General features: G+C 39.7%; 1 protein-coding gene across 13 annotated transcripts in view; it reads left to right on the top strand.

Annotated features, from left to right (window-relative positions):
• Positions 1–4: 4 nt before the first annotated feature.
• LOC102404700 (ovochymase-1) overlaps positions 5–27977 on the top strand; it is a 96252-nt gene continuing 68279 nt past the window's right edge. For all 13 annotated transcript variants that reach the window (XM_044941302.2, XM_044941301.2, XM_044941298.2 and 10 more), the window contains exons 1-9: positions 5–4256; positions 5129–5247; positions 5535–5632; positions 6366–6538; positions 9374–9469; positions 10071–10222; positions 13301–13487; positions 25020–25094; positions 26539–26719. In XM_044941302.2, the coding sequence (XP_044797237.2) occupies positions 4157–4256; positions 5129–5247; positions 5535–5632; positions 6366–6538; positions 9374–9469; positions 10071–10222; positions 13301–13487; positions 25020–25094; positions 26539–26719 (1181 nt within the window). In that variant the 5' untranslated portion in view covers positions 5–4156. The remainder of the gene's footprint in view (positions 4257–5128; positions 5248–5534; positions 5633–6365; positions 6539–9373; positions 9470–10070; positions 10223–13300; positions 13488–25019; positions 25095–26538; positions 26720–27977) is intronic.

The raw sequence follows: 27977 nt of genomic DNA, 5'->3' as shown, positions 1-27977 counted from the left end.
AGGAAATGGCAACCCACTCCAGTGTTCTTGCCTGGAGAATCCCAGGGACAGCGGAACCTGGTGGGCTGCCGTCTATGGGGTCGCACAGAGTCGGACACCACTGAAGCAACTTAGCAGCAGCAGCATCAAGCTCTGTGAGTCCCCCAAATCCAAATGGAAAGCCCACTGCCTCCGCAGAGGTAACTGTTGAGTGTGGCTCTTAGTTTTAGAAATTCTTAAGATAATTATTGCAGCAAAACACAGAACCCTAAAAGTGACTGCCCGTGTACTTTAACGTGACAGAGGTAAATACTCCTATTTTGCCGTCTCCATTCCCTTCAGGGGATCAGCCCTGGGTCAGGAGGAGCCCCTGGAGAAGGAAATGGCAACCCACTCCAGGATTCTTGCCTGAAGAATGCCATGCACAGAGGAGCCTGGCGGGCTACAGTCCAAGGGATCACAAAGAGTTGGACATGACTGAGTGACTAACACTTCCACACGTAAAAGCGATTTTGTTGTGTTTCTGGGAAAAAGAAAAAAAATTTTAAATTTCCTCCAAAGACATTAAAGTATCTGTAGAAACCATGGCCTGCTTTTATAATGTGGAAATCAGCTGACTTGCTGTGACTCACTCATCCTTCCTTTTATTAGATGGAAATACTTGTATCATGTTTTTCAGATTCCTTTGATCAGTTATATATAAATGTACACTTTTGTTACTTTTGCTGTGCCAGTTAGAAATATATCTCCCATAAAGGATTTCTCCTATTTAAGTCTGATTATGTACACTTTGCCTAGGTCTTTCCAAAATAAAATTTATGTAAATGTATATTTTATATAAAATATGATGAAAATAATTAAGTCTTGTTTCAATCTCTCAAGTGGTCTGTGGTTAGTACCCACTGAAATTTATGTCACCATTAGGTGCCCACTTTTAAAATAAAAAAATACCGTCTTTCCTCCTTTCCCCCATTGTTCATTCATTCGTCGCATTGTTGTGTGTGCATGGTGCCTGCTGTCCTTTTCATGCCGCACAATGACCATTTCAGTACTTACCCCTTCCAGATACCCTCCCCTCATCTTACTGAGGAGCTGCCTTCACCTCTTTCTTGATGGTGTAAATACAAAGTAGAAAACAGGTACTTCCTCAGTATTCTGCACTCTGTCTGCAAACTTACCTGCATCTAATTCTCCCCTCTCTCCTGTTGCTGCAATGGAAAAAGAGGATCCTGGGCCCTGGATATCACTTTTGAAGAACTTCATTCTTTAACCCCTTTCTTTTTCTTCTTTAACTTCTTCCTTTTGCTGGCTCTTGTCAGTTCAGTTCTATTTTAAAACACAGATACTGGTGGCCACCATGAAGGTCACTTGGAAAAAACCTTTCCTTTATTCCTTTTCATGCGGTAGCTACTACTGCATCTGTTTATGTCCTTCACAGCCACTCTATCAGAATAAATTGTCTCCACTCATTCTATCTCTGGCCTTCACACTCTGTCTGCATCCTAGTGAAATCTGTCCCTGCAACAAATTCAAAGGAAATTGCTGTTTCTAATGTCACCAATGATCACTTTACTGCCCATTCCTAGGCCTTGTGGGATTTGGGAGACTGTTCTAGAGTTTGAACCAGTGTTTTAGTAGGGATGGAAAAACATTTTTTACACAAAACATTATGTACCCATGGTTTACTTATTGCTCCCGGGTTAGTCTCCTAACACTCCTAATTTTTCAACTATCCTTAGAATTAGGGCATCAAGCGTCTTGGAACGCCTCCAATAGCAGATCACTATTATGCTGCCCTAATGAAATTATGTTCAAATTCAATGCAGGTTTCTCAATCTAGTTTGGGATAGTCCAGCTCACTCTGCTTGACATCCTTTCCTTTTCTATAGTTTTGTGGTTTTTCCTTAAGTAAGAGAATACTTCCATTCCAGCATCACCACAAACTCAATTTATATTTAAACCATCATCTTACTAGCAAATTTCTATCTGAAACTAATGACTTGGCTTTTGATATGTATGCAATTCACAATGAATGACTCTTTTTCTATTTAATGGAAAGGCATTATTTTTTTATGGCTGTAAGGGAACAATCCTCTGTATTAGAAGGACAAGGTCTCATTTAAGGCTGGGAGTTTGAACTCTGGAAACAAAGGGAGCTATGCTGTAACAGGAAATGATGTCCAACCCCATGGAGACTTCAGGTCTGAAACAAAACACTAATGATCCTGCAAAGCTGTGTGTGTACCACGTGTACAAGACTGCAAGGGGACACGGTTTCTGAGCTTCATGAGAAAGTTAGCCATGAACTTGAACATTGTGGGTCCAACTTGCATTTTTTCCTTCCTTCTCTCTCATTTTTTAAGAGCTTTGTAGTAGCTTTAATATGACCTACTCTTGCTAAGAAAAAGAGAGGAGTTTGGGTCCATTTGGAGAATCTGAGCTTTTTTGGAGAGTAGTGAGTCCCTGAGGCCACAAATGGTTATGGTAACACTTGTGAGATTGCTACAGTAAAAGCGAAACTCAGAGATAAGCGTGTTGAGGGCTACTACCTGGAGGTAACCTGGAGAACTCAGGTGTAGTTGTATATCTTCAGGAAAGAGCTGTTTACCTTACCAAGCCCCCTCCTGGTGTTCCCCCAACACTCAAGCTCAAAACCTGGGAGTCATCTACTCAAACTGTCATCCAAATTGTATTTGCTTAAAACGATGCTACCCTCAAAAACAATTCAGTCCAACAGAACTATATGATGACGACTGTGTTTTGTATCTGTGCTGTCCAGTATGGTAGCCACTAGCTACAGGTGGCTGGTGAGCTCTTAAAGTGTAGCTAGTGTGACTGAGGAACTCAGTTTTTATTTTAGCTAATATTAATTTGAATAACCACATATGGCTAATGTCTACTCTATTGAATAGTACAGCTGTAGAGCTTTTCAGTCCCCACTCCAGTACTCCTGCCTGGAAAATCCCATGGATGGAGGAGCCTGGTAGGCTGCAGTCCATGGGGTCTCTAAGAGTCGGACACGACTGAAGTAACTTAGCAGCAGCAGAGCTTTTCAGTGATCTAAGACTTGAGATATAAAAATCACAGAAACTCCTTTTAGGTTCATGAAACAAAAAGGTTTGAGATGGTATGTCTCAAGTTTGGGTGTCAATCCCATTCTTTGAGCTTTTTGCCCCAGGTTCCCAGTTCACCTTCTGCTCCTTCTTCCCTCAGCTGTCACCTGCCTGTCACTGTACCTGCCTACACTTTGATCATCTCTGTTTTCCTGTCCTTCTGTCTACCACTTGTCTCCCTGATTTGTTTACCCTTCTACCTCAAGGAGCTTTTATTTCTATTTTATACAGAAGTGAGACAATTGGGCCTGGGTGTCTAGGTTAGTTAATATATATATAGTGTTCACTTAACTTTGTCCTCATTTTTTGATAAATTATAAATCAATTACAAATTCTAGCTGTATTCCTCTCCCAACCTCAAGATAATTTGTTACAAATTACTAGAAAATGATATTGATTGAAAAAATGCTAACATGCAGTGAATTCATTTTAACAATCTTAAATGCTGGATCCCACAGCTTTGGTCCATTCCACTGAAGCTGATGATAACAGACACCCAGAAAAGGAGTAGGGCAGAATTCTGATCGTTCATATCCAGTCCTTTTGAAAACTCAGGAGTGTCAAGGTCTTCAACAAGCCTTTTAGACGCTGGTGGGATCTTTAATACTCAAACTTTCAAGAGTCTTCCTCCTTTCGGGGTCAGCCTGCGTGTGTCCTGCATGGGTGCCCGGCTTCCTTTACCCTGGGACTTGGGCCACATTCCCTGACTGGGAACAGAATTCACCTGCGCCGAGAATTCTAGGCCATTGATCCCCTTGGTCCCGCATCTGTCCTAGCATCTCCTGCATCTGATTCTGGCTCGCCTGCAAGTTTTACCTCGCGCCTGTTTGCAGGAGTGAATGGCGGGGACGCGATGACACCTGGGCGGCCGAAGAGCAGCTGCGGCTGGGCTGGTCCTGAGGAGGGACACCTGCGCGCCCGGCTGCGCGGTAGATGCGCCACCCACCCACCACCCCCGGCTCGGAAGGATGGAGTGATGTAGGCAGGCGCTTCCGGGAGCTCAGAGCCCAGTGAGGCCGGAGCGCTTCTCTTCGCTGGTTTGCAGCGCCTGCGTCTGGGCGAAGATGGACCGGTCACCACGCGCGGAAGCCATACGCGCATTGCCCGGGGCTGTTTCACTCCTGCTGCTGCTGTTGCTGGCGGTCCACTCCCCGCCCAGCCGAGGTGAGCCAGGTCCTGGGTGCCTTTCCCTAGGCCAACAAAGACAACGGGCAGGTGTGCCCACGAAGTGCCTGGGCCGAATATTCTTCTGAAATCTTTTAGATTCTGGAGTTCAACTTTTTAGGCACATCTGTTAACTTTGCTGGTGCTAAAGATTTTCCTCCAAGGAAAGATAACCAAGTGGAAGTAACTTAAAATCCAGTGACTCTGTTTCAGAGCAGCGTATGTTCTCCAGTATCTTTCATTCCACCTAAATTATGCCATGCTAACCCTCCCAGAGAAGGCAATGTCACCCCACTCCAGTACTCTTGCCTGGAAATGCCCATGGAAGGAGGAGCCTGGTGGGCTGCAGTCCATGGGGTCTCAAACAGTCCGACAAGGGTCGGACACGACTGAACGACTTCTCTTTCACTTTTCACTTTCATGCATTGGAGAAGGAAATGGCAACCCACTCCAGTGTTCTTGCCTGGAGAATCCCAGGGACAGAGGAGCCTGGTGGGCTGCTGTCTATGGGGTCGGACAGGGTCGGGCAGAGTCGGACAGGACTGAAGTGACTTAGCAGCAGCAGCAGCAACCCTCCCAGGGAAAGCCCCGAATCCCTCACCAGAGGGAGAGGGGCCTCATTCAATGGCCAGGTCTATTTTTGTTGAGGCAGCTCAGGCTGCAAAGGGCAGGGAGTGTCACCAGGCAAGTGCTAGTCAATGAGGTGTGAGTGGGACAGTCTCAGGTCGGGGATATTTTGAGAAAAGGGGGCAGCCTCCAGCTGAGTGAACATCTGCACTGGGGGAATAAAACCCCAGAATGGAAATCTTGATACAATGAACCCTGACATGAGGAGCGGTGTGTGTGTGTGACACATATGCTCTCCCACACAGGACTGAAGTACGGAATTCGTGCAGTTGATTTGAAAAGTATAGAAACTGTCTTCGAATCTAGGTTCTTCTCTAGAATTAGTAGTTGGAGAAATTCAACAGTTGGTGGACACCCATGGCAGGTGAGTGTGATAAAGACATTGATTTCTTAATGAGCTAATGGTGAATTATTTCCCTATTTTTAGATACCATAACTCCAGCTTAACAGGTAATTTTACAATGGACCCCCACTTGACCTCACTGTCACAAAGTTTGCTTCATAAGAAATCTCTTACTAACCAATTTATTGAATATATCAGTATCTTAATGTGACATCATATTAGAAGAGTTGATTTCCAATGTTTCTGTAGGAGGTGACATCTATGTGGAGATGTGTATTAGTTGTGTTCCTAACTTTTTTCTTGGGCAGGTCTCCCTGAAATTAGGTGGACACCACTTCTGTGGAGGAAGTTTGATTCAAGATGATCTGGTTGTTACAGCAGTACATTGCCTGATTGGCCTCAATGAGTAAGTTGTGGATTTCACTACTTATCAAACCTTGATCCATGGCAACGGGACCAGGAGAGTTGATGCCCTAAATGCTATGCAAGGTTCAACCTTAGTCCCTTTCTTAATTTTTTCCATCTGGTCCACCTGCTGACTGACTTTCCTGATTCCCAGACGTTTGTGTGTAGCCCAAGATTTCTGGTGCTTTCTACTCTACTAATCAGAGACCTCAAAGATTCCACCCATAATCTATGATTTGTAGAGTTAGTGGAGGGTAGGTTGATGGTTATTGATTCTAATAAAGTATTAACATTGAATGTTAAATGAATGAGCCAATGTTTTAATAATCTACTTTTCAGTAATTAGGAGGGAAAAATACTATTAAAAGAGGGTGCTAATAGAAAAAGAAGGACAGTAGAAACAACTTTTATATCTTGTTTAAAATGGTAGAGCATATAGAGAGAGACTGGTTTATGTACAAAAGATACCTGAATATTTTATGCAGAAAGATGAGTGACAATAGGAGAAAGAGTTCACAGAATGTAAACACTCCATGATTGAAAACCATGACTTTTTATAGATAGCTATAACTTATAGAAATTATAACAATAGTAATAATCACTAATAAAGTACATCTTCTTTTAAGATTTGGAAATCCCTAAAGATACATTAATCATGTTAATTACATGAAATCAAGACAGTCTTTCCTGGAGGAAAGGATTATACTTAATGAAAGATTTCTGTTTGGTTTTAGGAAGCAAATTAAGAGTCTGACAGTGACTGCTGGGGAGTACAACCTCTTTCAGAAGGATAAGGAGGAACAAAATATTCCTGTCTCAAAAATTATTATCCATCCTGAATACAACAGACGTGGATATATGAGTTTTAATATTGCCCTGCTGTATCTAAAACTCAAAGTCAAGTTTGGTAAGTAGGGTTAGTTAGAATACAAAAGATGTAATGAAAAAAGCTATATTTATTCATTTTTACCAGTTAACTTTAATTTCTCTGTGTATATGTGTGTGTGTATATATATATAGTAATATTAGAATAGCTAAATTTTGTTCCTTAAAAATAATTTTGTTTAATCTATAACGTATAAAAAGTACTGCACAGGCTATAAGTACCAGCCACGACTTATGTATGCTTAATCAGCATTTTAAGTACTCCAGTGTCTTGGCTGGGCAATATTCTAGACCATCTACCTGTACTCATCTCTAACCAAGGAGTATGGGACATTTGAAAATGTCCTCAGATTTCTCCTTTCTGTCATTATTATGGGCAAGATATTTGACACCATTCTCAGTACAGATAATCTAAGCATTCTAGACAAAATATTAAAAGCCTACTTTAAAAAAATACAGGAAAGGGAAGTGTTCAGTGGCCAAAAACAATGAAAGAGAACAAATTCAAAGGAGTTAGCCAGACACTGAAGTTAAGTGACTGCCGTTGAAGCATCTAAATGATCTTTAAGAACCTATAACCTTAACTTTCCATGCAAGGAGCGTGCGTGGGAGTAGGATGTGGCAGCAGAGAGTCTGACTGGAACTTCCCATGTATGTAACCTGGGACTTCTTGAAAGGTGATGCTTTACGAGAGGAAGGGAAAGAGGGAAATATACCACATAAAGTGAGGGAATAAGGAAAATTCACCTGCTTGAACCTTGGCCCTGGATGGAGGGCTCTCAGAAATATCTATTTTCCTGAGCTAGCGTTCATTCAGGTTTGCAGCTGGCATTCATATTACCTGTCCCCAAAACTGTAGGCCAAGATTTTAAAGTCATTCCAGGTGAGTAATTGGGTTTCTGGCAGAAGCAAAGGCAGTAAATTCTCTTTGAAGACATGAACCTTAAGTCTCAGCTTGAAGGTACTCCCATAGAGCTTTAGTGATTGAGAGCACACACAATTAAAAGCGTGCAGAGAAGGTTGCCACCAGAGTCCAAAGTAATCAACTGGAATCAGACATTCCAAGATTATAGACGTTAAAATGATATACATAACTACAAAGTAAGTTTTAAGTTTAAATAAGTAAAAGTCTATAAAAAATGACTAACAAACAAGAAACTATTAACTGAAAAGGAAGACTTGAAATGAAGTCAATAAAACTTAAAGATATGAACATAGTTGGAATTGGTAACAATAGTTGAATTAAATAGAGACATTGACCATACTCATTGCTCATTCTTCTTTCTCTCACACTGTATATTGAATCCATCAGAAAAATTCTATTGCTTCTGTCTCACCCTCTCCTCTCCTACATCCTGCTCCAGGCTCCCATCATTTCTTGCCTGGGTTAATTTGAATGGTCTCTTGAATCATCTCCAACTTCCTGTCTTGCATCCCTAATTTTTATTATTAACCCAGCAGCCAGAATAATACTTTTGAAATGTAAATAAGAGTATATTACTCTGCTCAAAACACTTCAGTGGTTCTCCATTACACTCAGATGCAAATCAGTATTCTTAGCTGACATCATCCATCATTCTAACCCTGTAGCCAACCTCTTTTTGTTCATATTTTACTAGAACTTCTTTTGTTTAGTCTGCTCCAGACCTCCTGGAATCCTCACTGTTCCCTAGACATATATGACATGATTCCACTGCAGGAAATTTCCATTTTGTTTTTTTCTCCTTCAGATACTTTCCACAGATATGACTGCCACAGATATGATTTCTTCCCTCAACTTCTTCAATGCTCTGCTCAATGGAACTTGGCATGACTGCCATTTTACAAATTGCATCTCCCTTGCCATATTCCCTAATCGCCAGACTTCTCATCTTTCTTATCCTTTCCTGATTTTTTTGAAAAATCAGAGCACATATTACCTGATAGCTAAATTATTAGAATTATTACTTGTATTTCACCCCAAACTCACTCTCTCTGTCTTTCTCTCTCACTCACACTCACACTTATTCATGCCCAGATCTACATTCTGTCAGGGCAGGGATTTTTCCTGGTCATTTACTGAGGGCTAGAAGACCACTTGCTACATGCTGCTGCTACTGCTAAGTCGCTTCAGTCGTGTCCGACTCTGTGCGACCCCATAGACGGCCGCCTACCAGGCTCCCCTGTCTCTGGGATTCTCCAGGCAAGAACACTGGAGTGGGGTGCCATTGCCTTCTCCACATAACAGTGCTCAATTACTTGAGTGAAAAACTATCCCTTAAGAACAAGTGAAGTGAAGTGAAAGTCACGCATTTGTGTCTGACTCTTTGCAACCCCATGGACTATACAGTCCATGAAATTCTCTAGGCCAGAATACTGGAGTGGATAGCCTTTCCCTTCTCCAGGGGATCTTCCCAACCCAGGAATCAAACCCAGGTCTCCCACATTGCAGGTGGATTCTTTACCAGCTGAGCCACTAGGAAGCCCAAGAAAACTGAAGTGGGTAGCCTATCCCTTCTCCAGAGGATCTTCCTGACCTAAGAATCGAATTGGAGTTTCCCTCATTGAAGGCAGATCCTTTACCAACTGAGCTGTGAGGGAAGCCCCTTAAGAACAAGGGCACATCCTAAAATGTTGGTAGTTGGGGAAGGTCATTTTGGTACTTTTAACAATGAGTTGTTTTCCTTACTTGCACTTTATAAATTTATATAAATATGGGATAGTTCTTTTGAGAGAGGAAAAACCTTTAAAATATCATTAATTACATTTAGGAAGAAAGTGTGGAAGCTATGACGTCAACCAGATGTCAGTTTCCAAATATATTTAGGATCACTTGTCTGTGACTCGTATGATTTTTTGTTATTGTTGTTTTTTTCAGGAACTACTGTTCAGCCTATCTGTATTCCCCATAGAGGTGATAAATTTGAAGAAGGAATTTTTTGCATGGCCAGTGGATGGGGCAAGATTTCAGAGAGTAAGAGACATCAAAAGAATGTAATATTTCTTCTAGTCTCCTTTACATGCCCATTGGAATCAGAAATTTTGTTGGTCTTAAATAATACATTTATCCTTGTTTTATCCTCTCTGAGTTCCAACTCAGGGAAGACTTCTGCTTGTCTTCACCAAAAAAAGGCTATACTTAAAGGCTCTACATAAAATTCCTTCTGCTGCCATTTTGGCTAGGTATATCAGGGTCAGGAACAGGAAGTAAATATAATAGATGAAGAATACAGTAAAGTAACAATAGTTCAGCTTCCTTACCTTTGGTATTGTGATTTTTAAAAAGCAAAGAACATTACAAAATATTGCCTTTACTGACTGAAGTTTTCCTCTTGAGGAAACATTTAAGCATATATTCAGAGAAGCTACAATAGCCTATGTTACATTAAAAATATGATTTAAAAAAGCACTTTGTCACTAATGTAAGATTTTAGGGAAAAATATCATTCAGAGCTGTAAAAAAAATTACTTCTACATTTTGGTTAAACATCTACCAGTTCTAAACTTGTAAGCTTCTTATTGGTTTCTTTAAGTGGGGACAGTTGTTGACCAACTAACCAGTCCCTTCTCCACAGCATCAGAATATTCAAATATCCTACAGGAAGTGGAAGTTCCCATTATGGATGACAGAACATGCGGTGCCATGCTCAGGGCCATGAACCTTCCTCCCCTGGGGAGGGACATGTTGTGTGCCAGTTTTCCTGATGGGGAAAAGGATGCCTGCCAGGTAATAAGCATTGTTGTTGGTCCGTTGCCCAGTCATGTCCAACTCTTTGTGACCCTATGGACTGCAGCACACTAGTCCTCCTAGCATAAACCAGTCCAGTTATTCACCCACTATCACATGGATGAGAGTGCCTTCTGGGCTGCTTTTGAGGGGTTACTTCTTTAAGATTACGCTTTTCCCTCATCTTTCCATCTGATTTCTACTGAAAAACTTTCCTTGACCAGAGCTGAGAGAGTTCTTTTCTATCCCATGTGCATTCTTACCCCTGTACCTCTTTGTGGGGAAGTGAAGAGGTCAGGCAAGGAAGATGGTTTCAACATTTCCAACCTAACAAAATCAGACAAGATAACCACCTTGGCAAATGAATTAGGCTAGCTGTGATTATTTTTCATTCTACCTTTTGTTAAACATTTTAACTTTTCTCAAGCTTTAGCGAGGAATGCAATGTTTACACAGAGTTTGACCAAAGATAGGCAATGGCACCCCACTCCAGTACTCTTGCCTAGAAAATCCCATGGACGGAAGAGCCTGGTAGGCTGCAGTCCATGGGATCGCTAAGAGTCGGACACGACTGAGCGACTTCACTTTCACTTTTCACTTTCATGCATTGGAGAAGAAAGTGGCACCCCACTCCAGTATTCTTGCCTGGAGAATCCCAGGGACGGGGGAGCATGGTGGGCTGCCGTCTATGGGGTCGCACAGAGTCGGACACGACTGAAGTGACTTAGCAGCAGCATACCTACAGTAACTGCGGGGTAAAAGATGTTGTATACAACAACATTCCAAGGCCAGCACAACTTCACAAAGAAGACCAACTCTGACAAGAAAGCAAAGGGAGGCCAGTTTGTGATAGATGTGGATTTTAAGTTTTAATTATAATTGTTTTTCTTAAAATGGAGGACCAGGGAGTCTTTATTCTTTACCAACAAGCAGCTTGAAACTGCATTGGGGAGCTCTCTAAAATTTTCTGTTGGGAAAATGTTTAATTTTTCTTCTAGGGGGTGACAGAATAAGGGCCAGGGAGAGTTTGGTAGGAAGGAGATAGACATTTACAATTATTCTGCTTTCTAAATTGGAATATAGGTAGACTTACTGTCTCATCCTTCACAGGTAAGTATTTTCTGGATAAAGTTGTCAAACAATTCTGTGCCTTTTGTGGGGATTCAATCTGATACCAGTTGGCATGTGTTTTCAAAGCAGCACATTGTTATGAAGAATTAATAAAGATAAGATCCTGAAAGTGTGGCTCCTTTATCCTCTAGTTTCAGAGCCAATGGATCCTTTACATATAGACCCTGGGACAAAATAAGTTTCCCAGGCATTCTGTTTTAAAAGCCTTGAGCCATTGCGTGAACTTGGGGGCTCTATTGACTGGTACTGTGGGCTTGGAATGTGATCCAGTCTTTCCTAGAATGCTATAGTGGAAGCATTATCTGTGAACTATCTAAGTGTTTATCTGTGAACTCCCCCTCCTCCTTCCATTGATTTTGAATTGTTACCAAAAGACTAGGAGGAAGAGAGAAATTAAGAGTTAGCTTGACAAGATTGCATAAAGTGAGTGGAAGGAGTTTACATCTGAATAAAAGGATAGTCCTTTGAAACCAATGGTGAAGAAACAAAATGATAAACACAAAACGTTGATGAATAATTGCCGAGGTCCAGCCCTGGCTGATCCAGGGTATTTGAAGGGGAGAAGGAGTAGGCGACCTATTTATTTATTTGTTTATTCAGAGATATAAAGAATAATAGAATGAGGATAGCTCAGTAGGAAAATTCAGTGGAGAAAAGAAGCTAAGTAGCTTGGTTTACGCGGAAAATCAATATAACCCATGACACCAGGTTAGCTCTGACCACGGAGGCCGCAGGCGCCCTCTCGAATAGCGGTAGGTGCCCCACCTTAGACACCTTCTCGAGTGGGTCTTAGAAGCCCAGGCAAATAAATGGTCGCAGAGGATATCCGTGCTCCAGATGGATACTCAGCTGGAGGTTGAGGGGAAGAATGACATGGGGAGACCAAGCGTTGGTGAGCAAGGCCCGTAGCTTTATTTTCAACAGGGGCTTTTATACCCTAAGTTACACATAGAGGATAATAGGGGATGCAAAGTCAGCAGTCTTTGATGCTTATCGAAAACCAGGGTTTCGTTCCTGCAAATTTATCGTATACAAATGGTTTAGGTGATTTACATCATCTTCTGGCCAGAAGGCCTATTAACATTTTATGACTCTTGACAAGGACTTATCAACAAAGACTTATTTTCTCTAAGAGTGATTATTTTAAGGTTTGGCACCATCTTCTGAAGATAAAATTGCATCCCTATAGGGCGGATGTGTAATGGGTTTACAACAAAGGAAAAAATTTATTACCTTAAGGGTCTAAAGTTACTAACACCAAGGCCACTACTTATTTTTTCTACATACCAACTATATTAATTAATACACATTCAAGGATACAATTCAGGGGATGTGAAAACTTGGCAACAAACATTGGCTCATCAATGAAATCTTTTACTAGTTTTATTCTGACAGTTTCTAACTCTCTGAGAGGCTCTAAGCTATTTGAATATCTTAAGCTTCCCGTGCCTCTCGAGGCTGGGAGACTGTAAACAATCGTATGCATAGCTGTAGGTGTCCGGGTAAACTTGTCAGGCGAGTTAGAGAGCCATCTGAGGGGTTTGGATTTAAACACTCCTAATTGCCCGGGAACTTTATTAATTGGAGCTGTAAGTTAGCTCTTTGACAGAGAGAGCGAGATGGTGGTGGGGGACAGCCCCCAGTAAAGTCAGAGGTGGGAGCACAAAGCAATAAAGTAGGCAGACTCTGGTTTTTTGGGGGTAGATGCTCGAGAATATCCGGGGGGACTCCCGAGGCTCGATCCTGCCTTTGCGTATGCCGAGCCTCCTTCCTCATGACCTTTGTCACGAGTGGAATGTCTCTCGCCGGCTCCCGGCAAATAATGACCATTGAGTTGTTATGCTTCTACTACTACTCTCTCTGAGATGAGGGCTGATCTTTTTGCACCTGATAAAATATTTTTAACTTGTAACTGTTTTAAAATTTCCTCTTTCTCTACCATAAAAGAGGGACTCTGGAGGCCCACTTGTTTGTAGAAGAGATGATGGAGCCTGGGTTCTTGCTGGGATAACTTCCTGGGCAGCTGGTTGTACTAGAGTTTGGAATCCTTTCAGAAATAAGCAGAGAAAGGCATCACCTGGCATTTTCTCCAAGGTATTTGTGTTGATGGATTTTATCACACAGACCATGACAGGTGAGTGGAATTTTCTGTAGATTCTTCCTTCCTCATCCACTGCAACTCAAAAAATGATCATGCCTATTTCAAGGATAGTTACTCTATGTTGCAGATATAATCAGAAATAAGCTTTAAAATAAGAAGATGATGGCTGTTTTTTGTTCTTAATCCAGTGTATATAAAATTTTAAGTCTGATTTCATGAACAATGATACCTGTCAATTTAACTTGAACATCAACTGGATCGTCAAGTTTATGGTCATGTAGATTTTCATGAGATATGTTTTTTGTACTTAGGAGATTTTAAAATAGTTTTTGAGAATAGTCTCATTAGAAGATTCTTTTTAATAAATTTATTTTTTTAATTGAAGGATAATTGCTTTACAGAATTTTCTGTTTTCTGTCAAACCTCAACATGAATCAGCCATAGGTATACATATATCCCCTCCCTTTTGAACTTCACTCCCCATCCCTCCCCTCTAGGTTGATACAGAGCCCCTGTTTGAGTTTCCTGAGCCATACAGAAAATTCCCGTTGGCTATTTATTTTACATATGGTAATAAGTTTCCATGTTATTCTTTCCATGCATCTCACCCTCTCCTCCCCTCTCCCCAAGTCCATAGTCTATTCTCGGTCTGTTTCTCCATTGCTGCCTTGTAAATAAATTCTTTAACACCATTTTTCTAGATTCTATATATATGCATTAGAATACAGTATTTAGCTTTCTCTTTCTGACTTACTTCACTCTGTATAATAGGTTCTAGATTCATCTACCTCATTAGAACTGACTCAAATGCATTCGTTTTTATGCCCGAGTAATATTCCATTGTGTTTATGTACCACAACTTCTTTATCCATTCATCTGTTGATGGGCATCTAGGTTGCTTCCATGTTCTAGCTATTGTAAATAGTGCTGCAGTGAATAATGGGATACATGTGTGTTTTTCAATTTTGGTTTCCTCAGGGTATATGCCTAGGAGTGGGATTGCTGGGTCATATGGTGGTTTTATTCCTAGATTTTTTTAAGGAATCTCCATACCGTCTTCCATAGTGGCAGTATCAATTTACATTCCCACCAAGGGTGCAAGAGCATTCCCTTTTCTCCACACCCTCTCCAGCATTTATTGCTTGTAGACTTTTTGATGATGAACATTCTGACTGGTGTGAGGCAATTTCTCATTGTAGTTTTGATTTGCATTTCTCTAATAATGAGTGATGTTGAGCACCTTTTCATGTGTTTGTTAGCCATCTGTATAATCTTTGGAGAAATGTCTGTTTAGGTCTTCTTCCCTCTATTTTATTGGGTTGTTCATTTTTCTGATATGGAGTTGTATGAACTGCTTGTATATTTTGGAAATTAATCCTCCCTTTGTCAGTTGTTTCACTTGCTATTATTTTCTCCGATTCTGAGTGTTGTCTTTTCACCTTGCTTATAGTTTCCTTTGCTCTGCAAAAGCTTTTACGTTTAATCAGGTCCCACTTGTTACTTTAGCTTGTATTTCCATTACTCTAGGAGATGGGTCATAGAGGATATTGCTTTATGTCATCAAGTGTTTTGCCTATGTTTTCCTCCAAGAGTTTTATAGTTTCTAGTCTTACATTTAGGTCTTTAATCCATTTTGAGTTTGTGTATGGTATTAGGAAGTGTTCTAATTTCATTCTTTTACATGTAGCTGTCCAGTTTTCCCAGAACCATTTATTGAAGAGGCTGTCTTTTCCCCATTGTGTATTCTTGCCTCCTTTGTCAAAAATAAGATACCCATAGGTGTATGAGTTTTTTCCTGGGGTTTCTATCTTGTTCCATTGCCCTATATTTCTGTTTTTGTGCCAGTACCATCCTGTCTTGATGACGGTAGCTTTGTAGTATAATCTGAAGTCAAGAGATTGATTCCTCCAGCTCCATTGCTCCAGCTCCAGTCTTTCTCAAGACTGCTTTGATTATTCGGGGTCTTTTGTATTTCCATATGAATTGTGAAATTTTTGTTCTAATTCTGTGAAAAATGCCATTGGTAATTTGATAAAGATCGAATCTGTAGATTCCTTTTGGTAGTATAGTCATTTTCACAATATTGATTCTTCCTACCCAGGAACGTGGAATATCTCTCCATCTGTTTATGTTGTTCTTTGATTTCTTTCATTAGTGTCTTATAATTTTCTGTGTACAGTTCTTTTGTCTCCTTAGGTAAGTTTATTCCTAGATATTTAATTATTTTTGTTGCAAAGGGGAATGGGATTGATTCCTTAATTTCTTTTTCTGATTTTTCAGTTAGTATATATAAATGCAAGTGATTTCTGTGTATTGATTTTGTATCCTGCAACTTTGCTAAATTCACTGATTAGCTCTAGTAATTTTCTGATACTATGCTTAGGGTTTTCTATGTACGGTATCATGTCATCTTCAAACAGTGAGAGCTTTACGTCTTCTTTTTCAATCTGGATTATTTTATTTCTTTTTCTTCTCTGATTGCTGTAGCTAGGACTTTCAGAACTATGTTGAATAATAGTGGTGAAAGTGAACACCCTTGTCTTGTTCCTAATCTCAGAGGGAATGCTTTCACTTTTTCACCATTAAGAATAATGTTTGCTGTGGGCTTATCATATATGGCCTTTACTATGTTAAGGTAGGTTCCTTCTATGCCCATTTTTTGAAGAGTTTTAATCATAAATGGGTGCTGAATTTTGTCAAAGGCTTCTTCTTTATCTATTTGAGATTATCATATGGTTTTTATCTTTCAATTTGTTAATATGGTGTATCACATTGATTGATTTGCATATATTGAAGAATCCTTGCATCCCTGGAATAAACCCAACTTGATCTTAGTGTATGAGCTTTTGGATGTGTTGCTGAATTCTGTTTGCTAAAATTTTGTTGAGGATTTTTGCATCTATGTTCATCAGTGATATTGGCCTATAGTTTTCTTTTTTTGTGTGTTGTCTTTGTCTGGTTTTGGTATCAGAGTGATGGTGGCCTCATAGAATGAGTTTGCAAGTGTTCCTTCCTCTGAAATTTTTTGAAAGAGTTTTAGAAAGATAGGCATTAGCTCTTCTCTAAATGTTTGATAGAATTCTCCTGTGAAGCCATCTGGTCCTGAGCCTTTTGTTTTTTGGGAGATTTTTGATCACAGCTTCAGTTTCAGTGCTTGTAATTGGATTGTTCATAATTTTTGTTTCTTCCTGGTTCACTCTAAGAATCTGTCCACTTCTTCCAGGTTATCCATTTTATTGCCATATAGTTGTTCATAATAGTCTCTTATAATCCTTTGTATTTCTGCATTGTCTGTTGTAACCTCTCCTTTTTCACTTCTAATTTTGTTGATTTGATTCTTCTCTCATTTTTCTTGAGTCTGGCTAAAGGTTTGTTAATTTTATCGTCTCAAAGAACCAGCTTTTAGTTTTATTAATCTTTACTATTATTTCTTTCATTTCTTTTTCATTTATTTCTGCAGATCTTTATTTCTTTCTTTCTACTAACTTTGGGGTTTTTTTGTTCTTTTTCCAGTTGTTTTAGGTATGAAGTTAGGTTGTCTATTTGATGTTTTTCTTGTTTCTTGAGGTAGGATTGTATTGCAATCAACTTCCCTCTTAGAACTGCTTTTGCTTCATCCCATAGGTTTTGAGTTGTTGCGTTTTCATTGTCATTTGTTTATAGAAATTTTTTTATTTCCTTTTTGATTTCTTAAGTAATTTGTTGGTTATTTAGAAACATATTGTTTAATCTTCATATGTTTGTGTTTCTTACAGTTTTTTTTCTTGTAATTGATATCTAGTCTCATAGCACTGTGGTCAAAGAAGATGCTTGATATGATTTCAGTTTTCTTAATTTTACTGAGGTTTGATTTGTGATCCAAGATGTGGTCTGTCCTGGAGAATGTCCTATGTGCACTTAAGAAGATGGTGTGTTCTTCTACATTTGGATGGAATGTCCTGAAGATATCAAAGAGATCCACCTCATCTAATGCATCATTTAAGATTTGTGTCTCCTTATCAATTTTTGTTTTGATGATCTGTCCATTGGTGTGAGTAAGGTGTTAAAGTCTCCTGCTATTATTGTGTTACTGTCAATTTCTCCTTTAATGTCTGTTAGTGTTTGTCCTATGTATTGAGGTGCTCCTATGTTGGGTGAATAGATATTTGCAATTTTATGTCTTGCTCTTGGATTGATCCCTTGATCATTATGTAGTGTCCTTCCTTATCTCTTGTAATCTTCTTTATTTTAAGGTCTATTTTGTCTGATATGACGATTGCTACTCCAGCTTTCTTTTGCTTCCCATTTGCATGGGATATATTTTTGCATTCTCTCACTTTCAGTCTATATGTGTCTTGGAGTCTGAAGTGGGTTTCTTGAAGACAGCATATGCTGCTGCTGCTGCTGCTAAGTCACTTCAGTCGTGTCCGACTCTGTGCGACCCCATAGACGGCAGCCCACCAGGCTCCCCCGTCCCTGGGATTCTCCAGGCAAGAGCACTGGAGTGGGTTGCCATTTCCTTCTCCAATGCATGAAAGTGAAAAATGAAAGTGAAGTCGCTTAGTCATGTCCGACCCTCAGCGACCCCATGGACTGCAGCCTTCCAGGCTCCTGCATCCATGGGATTTTCCAGGCAAGAGTACTGGAGTGGGGTGCCATTGCCTTCTCCAAGACAGCATATAGATGGGTCTTATTTTTTTATCCATTTAGCCAGTCTGTGTATTTTGGTTGGAGCATTTAATCTGTTTACATTTAAAGTAATTATTGATATACATTGGCATTTATTGCCATTCCTATTGCCATTTTCTTAATTGTTTGGGATTGATTTCGTAGATCTTTTTCTTCTTTTGTGTTTCTTGACTATATAAGTCCCTTTAAGATTTGTTGTAAAGCTGGTTTGGTGGTACTGAATTCTCTTAACTTCTGCTTGTCTAAAAAGCTTTTGATTTCTCCATCAATTTTGAATGAGATCCTTGCTGGGTACAGTAATCTTGGTTGTAGATTTTTCCCTTTCTTCTTTAAATATATCCTGCCATTCCCCTCTGGCCTGCAGAGTTTCTACTGAAATAGCAGCTGTTAAACGTATGGGGTTTCCCTTGTATGTTACTTGTTGCTTTTCCCTTGCTGCTTTTAATATTCTTTCTTTGTGTTTAGTCTTTGTTGGTTTAATTAATATGTGTCTTGGTGTGTTTCTCCTTGGGTTTATCCTGTACGGGACCCTTTGCACCTCTTGAACTTGACTATTGTTCCATGTTGGGGAAATTTTCAACTATAATCTCTTCAAAAATTTTCTCATACCTTTTCTTTTTCTCTTCTTCTTCTGGGACCTCTATAATTCAAATAATGGTGTGTTTGATAGCCTCCCAGAGGTATGCTACAGCTTCAGATATTCTGCTATTGATTCCTTCTAGAGTATTTTTAATATCAGTAGTTGTATTGTTTGTCTCTGTATGTTTATTCTTTAATTCTTCCAGGTCTTTGTAAACTGATTTTTGCATTTTCTCCAATCTGTTTTCAAAGTTTTTGATAGGGTGAGATTTGTGCTGAGTAAGTTTGTTTTTCCTCTGATGGGCAAGGCTGAGTGAGGTGGTAATCCTGTCTGTTGATGATTGGGTTTGTATTTTTGTTTTGTTTGTTGTTTAGATGAGACGTCCTGCACAGGGTGCTACTGTTGGTTGGGTGATGCTGGGTCTTGTATTCAGGTGGTTTCCTTTATGTGACTTCTCACTATTTGATACTCCTCAGGGTTAGTTCTCTGGTAGTCTAGGGTCTTGGAGTCAGTGCTCCCACTCCAAAGGCTCAGGGCTTGTTCTTTGGTCAGGAACAAAAATTTCACAAGTGGTTTGTTATGGCATTGAGTGAGATTAAAACAAATACCCAAAAATGAGAAACCAAAGATGAACCTCAGAAAATGGCAGTTACAAAATTAGGCAAATAATAACTAAAATAATGAAATATACACACATACATATATACCTATAAGTGAAATCAAAACAATCCAACAAAAACAAAGTACAATAGATTGACCTGGCGAACAAAGAAAACCAAAAATTATATCTACTGGTTAAGAACAAGATTCTTTTTTAATTTATCCAGTTAACATTTTTTTTCTAAACTAGTGAAGAGCACTAAAAATAAATCACTCCTCTTCTGCTTCTCCCATTCACCCTTGTTAATTTTACTTCACAAGAGTGGAAACATAAGGCAGGCTTTGAAGAGTTATTTTTGTTCTGTGTCACTAAAATCTAGATTAGGAAAATAAATATGGGTCTGGAGATGTCAAACTGTCCTCAAATATTTGGGAAGACAAAGAAGTAAATGAACAGTTGTGATAAAAGGTAAAGTTCTAACTCTACTGGCTATCTATTATGGTGATGTATATGTTTCAGTGCTATTCCCTCAAATCATCCCATCCTTTCCTCCTCCTCCTGAGTCCAAAAATCTATCTCCTTTACTGCCTTGCACATAGGATCATAGGTACCATCTTTCTAGATTCCATATACAGGTATTAATATGCAAAATTTGTCTTTTTCTGACCTACTTCACTGTATAACAGGCTTAACCTGGAGGGATGGGGTAGAAGGGAGCTGGGAGGGGGGTTCAGTAGGGAGGGGACACATGTGTGCCTATGACTGATTCATGTTGATATATCAAAAACAATCACAATATTGTAAAGTAATTATCCTCCAATTAAATAATTTTTTAAAGGTGAAATTCACATAAGCTCAAAGGACTGTGTTCTCACTGAGGAGAGGTCTAAGGAGCTCAATTCTGAGGGACCCAGAAGGTTTGCCATAAAAGGGGGCAGCATCTGCTTAAGAAAATGGCACAGAGGTTAGCCTCTGAAGAATAAAGAGGCATAAGGAAACACAACTTACAAGAATAAAGTAGTTTAGTAGAAGAACCAAATTTGTTAAAGGCCAGGACCCAGAGCTGCAGAAAACAGTGTTCCCTCCCTCCCTCCATCCTTCCCTCCTTCTATCCTTTCCCCGCCTCCATCCTTCCCCCACTCCATCCTTCCTTCCTTCCATCCTTCCCTTCCTCCAGCCTTCCCCCCTCCATCCTTCCATCCCTCCCTCCTTCCATTCCTTCCTCCCTCTCCCATTCTAGTCCAAGATCAGCCACCTAGCTGATAATTTGAACAGCAACTCTGCTGCTGGTTCAGCTGAATGCAAGAGCCCACCTCTCAGTTCACTTTCATTTGGTCTTCAGAGTAAATGTGTTCTGTTCATTGCCATGATCACAGGGAGAACTTGTCTCCTGGTAGCAATTCTATTCGGTTTTCATCACCTAGAAGAGAAAGTTAAAAGGTTAGCAAGCCCTGAACAAATGTTAATGATACCAAGATTTTAAAATGGCAATGAAATCAGGCAATAACCATCAATTCCATAGTCAAATGAATATCAGAATATGACAAGTAACTTAAACAGCACCTGCTTGATATCATCCTTCTAATCTTCTCATTCCCTAGTTGCCTGTTCTTCTCAGTAAGTTCAGTTTAGTTACTCAGTCATGTCCAACTCTTTGCCACCCCATGGACTGCAGCATGCCAGGCTTCCCTGTCCATCACCAAATCCTGGACCTTACTCAAATTCATGTCCATTGAGTCAGTGATGCCATCCAACCATCTCATCCTCTGTTGTCCCCTTCTCCTCTCACCTTCAATCTTTCCCAGCATCAGGGTCTTTTCAAATGAGTCAGCCTTCACATCAGGTAACCAAAGTATTGCAGTTTCAGCTTCAGCATCAGTCCTTCCAATGAATATTCAGGCTGATTTCCTTTAGGATTGACTGGTTGGATCTCCTTGCAGTTCCAGAGACTCTCAAGAGTCTTCTCCAACACTACATTTCAAAAACATCAATTCTTCAGCATTCAGCTTTCTTTATAGTCCAAATCTCACATCCATACAGGACTACTGGAAACACCATAGCTTTGACTAGATGGACCTTTATAGGCAAAATAATGTCTCTGTTTTTTAATATGCTGTCTAGGCTGGTCATAGCTCTTCTTCTAAGGAGCAAGTGTCTTTTAATTTCATTGCTGCAGCCACTGTCTGCAGTAATTTTGGAGCCCCCAAAAATAAAGTCATCCTCTGTTTCCGCATCTATTTGCCATGAAGTGATGAGACCGTATGCCATGATCTTCGTTTTCTGAATGTTGAGTTTTAAGCCAAGTTAATAACTCTCTCCTTTCACTTTCATTAAGAGGCTCTTTAGTTCCTCTTCACTTTCTGCCGTAAGGGTGGTGTCATCTGCATATCTGAGGTTCTTGATATTTCTCCCGGCAATCTTGATTTCAGCTTCTGCTTCATCCAGCCCAGAATTTTGCATGATGTACTCTGCATGTAAGTTAAATAAGCAGGGTGACAATATACAGCCTTCATGTACTCCTTTCCCAATTTAGAACCAGTCTGTCGTTCCATGTCCAGTTCTAGCTGTTGCTTCTTGACCTGCATACAGATTTATCAGGAGGCAGGTAAGGTGGTCTGGTATTCCCATCTCTTTAAGACTTTTCCACAGTTTGTTGTGATCTACACAGTGAAAGGCTTTGGCATAGTCAATAAAGCAGAAGTAGATATTTTTCTGGAACTCTCTTGCTTTTTTGATGATCCAACAGATGTTAGCAATTTGATCTCTCATTCCTCTGCCTTTTCTAAATCCACTTTGAACATCTGAAAGTTCACGGTTCACATACTGTTGAAGCCTAGCTTGGAGAATTTTGAGCATTACTTTGCTAGTGTGTGAGATGAGTGCAATTGTGTGGTAGTTTGTGCATTCTTTGGCATTGCCTTTCTGTTGGATTGGAATGATTACTGACTTTTTCCAGTCCTGTGGCCACTCCTGGGTTTTCCATATTTGCTGATATATTGAGTGCAGCACTTTCACAGCATCATCTTTTAGAATTTGAAATAGTTCAGCTGGAATTCCATCACCTGCATTAGCTTTGTTTGTGGTGATGCTTCCTTAGGCCCACTTGACTTCACATCCCAGAATGTCTGGCTTTAGGTGAGTGATCACACCATCATGGTTATCTGGGTTGTGAAGATCTTTTTTGTATAGTTCTGCTGTGTTTTCTTGCCACCTCTTTTTAATATCTTCTGCTTCTGTTAGGTCCATACCATTTCTGTCATTTATCGTGCCCATCTTTGCATGAAATGTTCCCTTGGTATCTCTAAATTTTTTGAAGAGATCTTTAGTCTTTCCCACTCTATTGTTTTCCCTATATTTCTTTTCCTTGATTGCTGAGGAAGACTTTCTTATCTCTCCTCACTATTCTTTGGAACTCTGCATTCAAATGGGTGTATCTTTCCTTTTCCCCTTTGCCTTTAGCTTCCCTTTTTTCCTCAGCTATTTGTGAGGCCTTCTCAGACAACCATTTTGTCTTTTTGCATTTCTTTTTCTTGGAGATAGTCTTGATCACTGCCTCATCTACAATGTCATGAACCTCTGTCCATAGGTCTTCAGGCACTCTGTCTATCAGATCTAATCCCTTGAATCTATTTGTCACTTCCACTGTATAATCATAAGGGATTTGATTTAGGTCATACCTGAATGGTCTGGTGGTTTTCCCTACTTTCTTCAATTTAATCTGAATTTTTCAATAATGAGTTCATGAGCCACAGTCAGCTCCCGGTCTTGTTTTTGCCGACTGTAAAGAGCTCCTCCATCTTCAGCTGCAAAGAATGTAATCAATCTGATTTCAATATTGACCATCTGGTGATGTCCATGTGTAGAGTCACCTCTTGTGTTATTGGAAGAGGGTGTTTGCTATAACCAGTGCATTCTCTTGGCAAAACTCTGTTAGCCTTCGTCCTGCTTCATTTTGTACTCCATACTTACTGTTGCTCCAGATATCTCTTGACTTCCTACTTTTGCATTCCAGTCCTCTATGATGAAAATGACATCTTTTTTGGGTGTTAGTTCTAGAATGTCTTGTAGGTTTTCATAGAACCATTCAACGTCACCTTCTTCAGCATTACCGGTTGGGGAATAGAGTTGGATTACTGTGATTTGAATGGTTTTCCTTGGAAACGAACAGAGATTATTCTGTCATTTTTGAGATTGCACCCAAGAACTGCATTTTGGACTCTTTTGTTGACTATGAGGGCTACTGCATTTCTTCTAAGGGATTCTTGCCCACAATAGTAGATATAATGGTCATCTGAATTAAATTTTCCCATTTCAGTCCATTTTAGTTCACAGATTGCTAAAATGTCTATGTTCACGCTTGCCATCTCCTGTTTGACCACTTCCAATTTACCTTGATTCATGGACCTAACTGGAGAAGGCAATGGCACCCCACTCCAGTACTTTTGCCTGGAAAGTCTCATGGATGGAGGAGCCTGGTAGGCTGCAGTCCATGGGGTCACTAAAAGTCAGATATGACTGAGCGTCTTCACTTTCACTTTCATGCATTGGAGAAGGAAGTGGCAACCCACTCCAGTGTTCTTGCCTGGAGAATCCCAGGGATGGGGGAGCCTGGTGGGCTGCCATCTATGGGGTCACACAGAGTCGGACATGACTCAAGTGACACCATGGACCTAACATTGCAGGTTCCTATGTAATATTGTTCTTTACAGCATTGGACTTGACTTCCATCACCAGTCACATAGGATGTCTAGTTAATATTTATTGATTATTTACCCTGTATCAGGTATGGACTAATCACTTCACATACAGTATTACTTTATTCCTCAGAATAAGCCTAAAAGGTTTGCATACTCTTCTGCTTTTCATAGATGAGGGAATAGAGACTTAGAGGAGTTCATTAACTTTCCCAAAGATGCATAGCTGGCATGAGGTAGAGCCAAAGTTCAAACCTTAGCAGTAACATAGAAGATGGCAATCGAGGTTAAGGGTAAACTCACTTGCAAGGAGAGTGTGAGCAAGTCATTGTAAGAGTTTATTCTGACCTTGCTTGATTGGTTATGTTGTAGGGGAGGAGGTATATGAAGAAAATTTCCAGCATGATTTTCAGGATTCTAGCTTGAGTGGCTGGATGGATGGTAGAGACATTAAATGATACAGGGAAGCATTGCAAGACCATCTTGACTGTTAAAATCAATAGATTCTGTTTGAGATACCCGGACTTTTATGAGATTGTGAGAGATCAAGATGGACATATCCAGCAGTCCTAGAATTTGTAGTTCTAGATCTAGTCAAGATCTAGAATTCAGAAAGGAGATTTAGATTGAAGAGAAACATTTGGAAGTCATATATATGTAAATGAGTACAAATAAAGCTATGTACAGTACTTTCATGGAATATTTTTAAGACTAAAGAATAGACCCTGAAAAAAAGACTGAGATTGAGAAGAGATGACCATAGATATATATATATATATATATATATATATATATATTTTTTTTTTTTTTTAAAGAGTAATGTCATGAGGCCAAATAAGGAGGTAATGCTTAGAAAACAGCAGGAATATTAAAAGGTATACAACCAAATCACATGTATGGCATCTGGCATTTAGCATTTGAAAGATCAACTTAAGAGTGGTTTTATGATTGACCAGCATAAGCAAGTGACTCAGCTAGTTTAGGCTACTGTAACTACTTTGAATTATTTTTTATCTCTACAGACTCTTTAAACAAAATTGGATCAACATCATTTCCCAAAACCAATCCTAGATCTTCTGCAAAAGTTATTCCATATGGTGAGTTGATAGCCATGTGATTATGATCTATTTAATCTTTCTTCTTTAACTAGATATGTCTTTTCAAAAGCCTCATCTTACTTTGATAATACTTTGCAGTGAGGAAGAATGGGTTTTATATTTAGGCTCATGAAATTTTTAGAATTCTGTTTGGGTTTTTGCATGGACTCCATAAATAGAGAGAAGAAGAATTAAGCTTTAAGATAGGAAGAAAGATAAAAAAAAAAAAAAAAGGAAGAAAGAGGTACAGAGAGGAATCTTTTTTCCTCATCTATTCATATGCAAATTTCATATTTAAAATATCTTTCCAGATTCTGTAATATGATTTTGCATTTAGGGGCAAAGGGAGAAAGCAAAGTTTTTTGGTTTTGTTTTTTAACACACTTTTAATTTTTAATTTCATTATAACCTTAAGTGTTATGTTAAATATTATGATCTTTCATTGCTCTGTATGCATGTATTATATATATTATAGTTGATGATTTGTAATAGAAAGTTGCACAGGGAGCTGTAAAGAAGGAAAGATGTCTGCTTCTTGAAGGGGAGTCAGAGAAGGCTTCATGGGGAAGACAGTATTTGATCTGAGGCACAGCAGTACTCTAGACAAGAGAACGGCATTTGGATGTCTAAGCAAATTTGGCATGTCTGGGGATTGGTAAATGGTTTAAAACAATGAGAAGAGACATAAAATAAGAACATATAATAAAAAACCACATACCCTTTGCTAACAAACAGAATTTTCCTACTAGAATGTAAGATCCATGAGGGCCAGGATTTTTGTCTGCTCTATTCACTGATACATCACCAATGTCTAGAGCAGTGCCTGATAACACCAAGTACTAATTAAGTATTTGTTAAATAAATGAATAAATACAATTCTGTAGTTATTGTTGTTCAGTTACTAAGTCATATCTGACTTCTTGCAACCCCATGGACTGTAGCCCTCCAGGCTCCTCTCTCCATGGGGTTTTCCTTGGAATACTGGAATGGGTTTCCATTTCCTTCTTCAGAGGATCTTCCTGCATTGCAGATGGATTCTTTACCACTGAGCCACTAGGGAAGCCCATAATTCTGTAGGCCAGTACCTATAAAACCTAACTGGTTAGCAGAGTCACCTAGGCAAGCTTTTAAAATCAGATTCTTCAGAGATGGGTCTTAGGAATCTGCATCTTCTTGAAACTCATCTGGTGTTTGGGAATTGCTACTGTTGACTAGTTGTTAAGTTGTTGTGAAGTCACCCAGTCATGTCCAACTCTTTGTGACCCCATGGACTGTAGCCCACCAGGCTCCTCCATCCATGGAATTTTGTAGGCAAGAGTACTGGAGTGGGTTGCCATTTCCTTCTCCAATTTCCACTGTTGACTATGGCAAGACATACTGGGGAGGGGTGTGTTCTTAATTATTTCGGTTGAATGGGTCATTAGTTTGATCTCTGTTGCTGTAGGTGTCTGTGGCATCCCTCCATTTAGTCCCCAGTGGCTTTCTAGAAGAATTGCAGGAGGAGTAGAAGCCTGCCCCCACTGTTGGCCATGGCAGGTGGGTTTGAGGTTTCTCGGCAATCACCAGTGTGGAGGTGCCATCATCAACTCGATTTGGATTCTGACTGCAGCGCATTGTGTGCAATCGTGAGTGAGGCTGATGATATTTTATTAATGTATTTATGTACCATGTTGTTTGCTGAAGCTGAAACTCCAATTCCTTGGCCACCTGATATGAAGAACCAACTCACTGGAAAAGACCCTGATGCTGGGAAAGACTGAAGGCAAATGGAGAAGAGGGCAGCAGGGAATGAGATGGTTAGGTAGCATCACCAACTCAATAGATATGAATTTGAGCAAACTCTGGGAGATAGTGAAGGACTGAGGAGCTTGACTTGGTAACTGAACAATAATAATCATGTTGTTTGTTGTTTTAGCCACTAAGTTTTGTCTGACTCTTTTGAGACCTCATGGGCTATAGCCTGCCAGGTTCCTCTGTCCAAGGGATTTCCCAGACAAAAATACTAGAGTGGGTTGCCATTTCCTTCTCCAGGGGATCTTCCAGACCCAGGGCTCGAACCTGCATTGGCAGGTGGCTTCTTTACCACTGAGTTACCAGGAAAGCCTTTTTTGTATCATACTTAGGACGTAAATATAATTGTGTAACTCCTAAAACCATGCAGACTGATTCTAAAGCATGAATCTTCCTTTCAGTGTTTCTGACCCATGTCCATCTAGCCTCTTTTTAAACAAGGTCAGTGAAGAAAAGCAAATCAAATCTTGAAATTGTTCATCCCATTTACAGGCATCTTTGATTATTATGCTGAGCCCAAGTCTCCTTCTCTATAGCAATAATTCATTAATCTAAATTTACTGCAGTTCCAGAAAACAACAATTCAGTCTCTTTCTACTTGGATGTAATCATCCTTCCTAGACTTGAAGATCCCTCTCACATTACCCTTAACTTAATCTTTACGCTGAATGCTTACTGTTCTAGTATTTGTAACTCCACAGCCCTCATCATGCAGTGCTCTATACCCTGGATTGATTTAGTGTCATTCCTCTTAAAGTGGGATCACGACAGTGGGGAACACAGTAGGGTAATTCACCACCTTGATCACTGAGCTTTCAATGTTTTTAAATTGTAAACTATGCCATGATGTGAAAAAATATACAAAATATAAACATGTAGTCTAAAGAATGGCCCTACTATTTAGTGTAAGAAGGATCTTTATCAAGCCTCTCAGTGCCCCTCCCAGAGAAATAAACATTATGCTAAATTTTGCATTTATAATTTCTTTGCTTTTTGAGGAGTGGTTTTAACATCTGTGAATTCCTAAAACCAGTATGTTGTCTTGTTTTCCCTGTATTAATGTAAAACAATTACAGTTTATATTCCTCTGTG

Source organism: Bubalus bubalis, chromosome 4 (genome assembly GCF_019923935.1).
Source record: "Bubalus bubalis isolate 160015118507 breed Murrah chromosome 4, NDDB_SH_1, whole genome shotgun sequence".
Taxonomy (NCBI): domain Eukaryota; kingdom Metazoa; phylum Chordata; class Mammalia; order Artiodactyla; family Bovidae; genus Bubalus; species Bubalus bubalis.
Note: the sequence above shows the minus strand (reverse complement) of the source record. Positions and strands in the feature narration are given on the sequence as shown.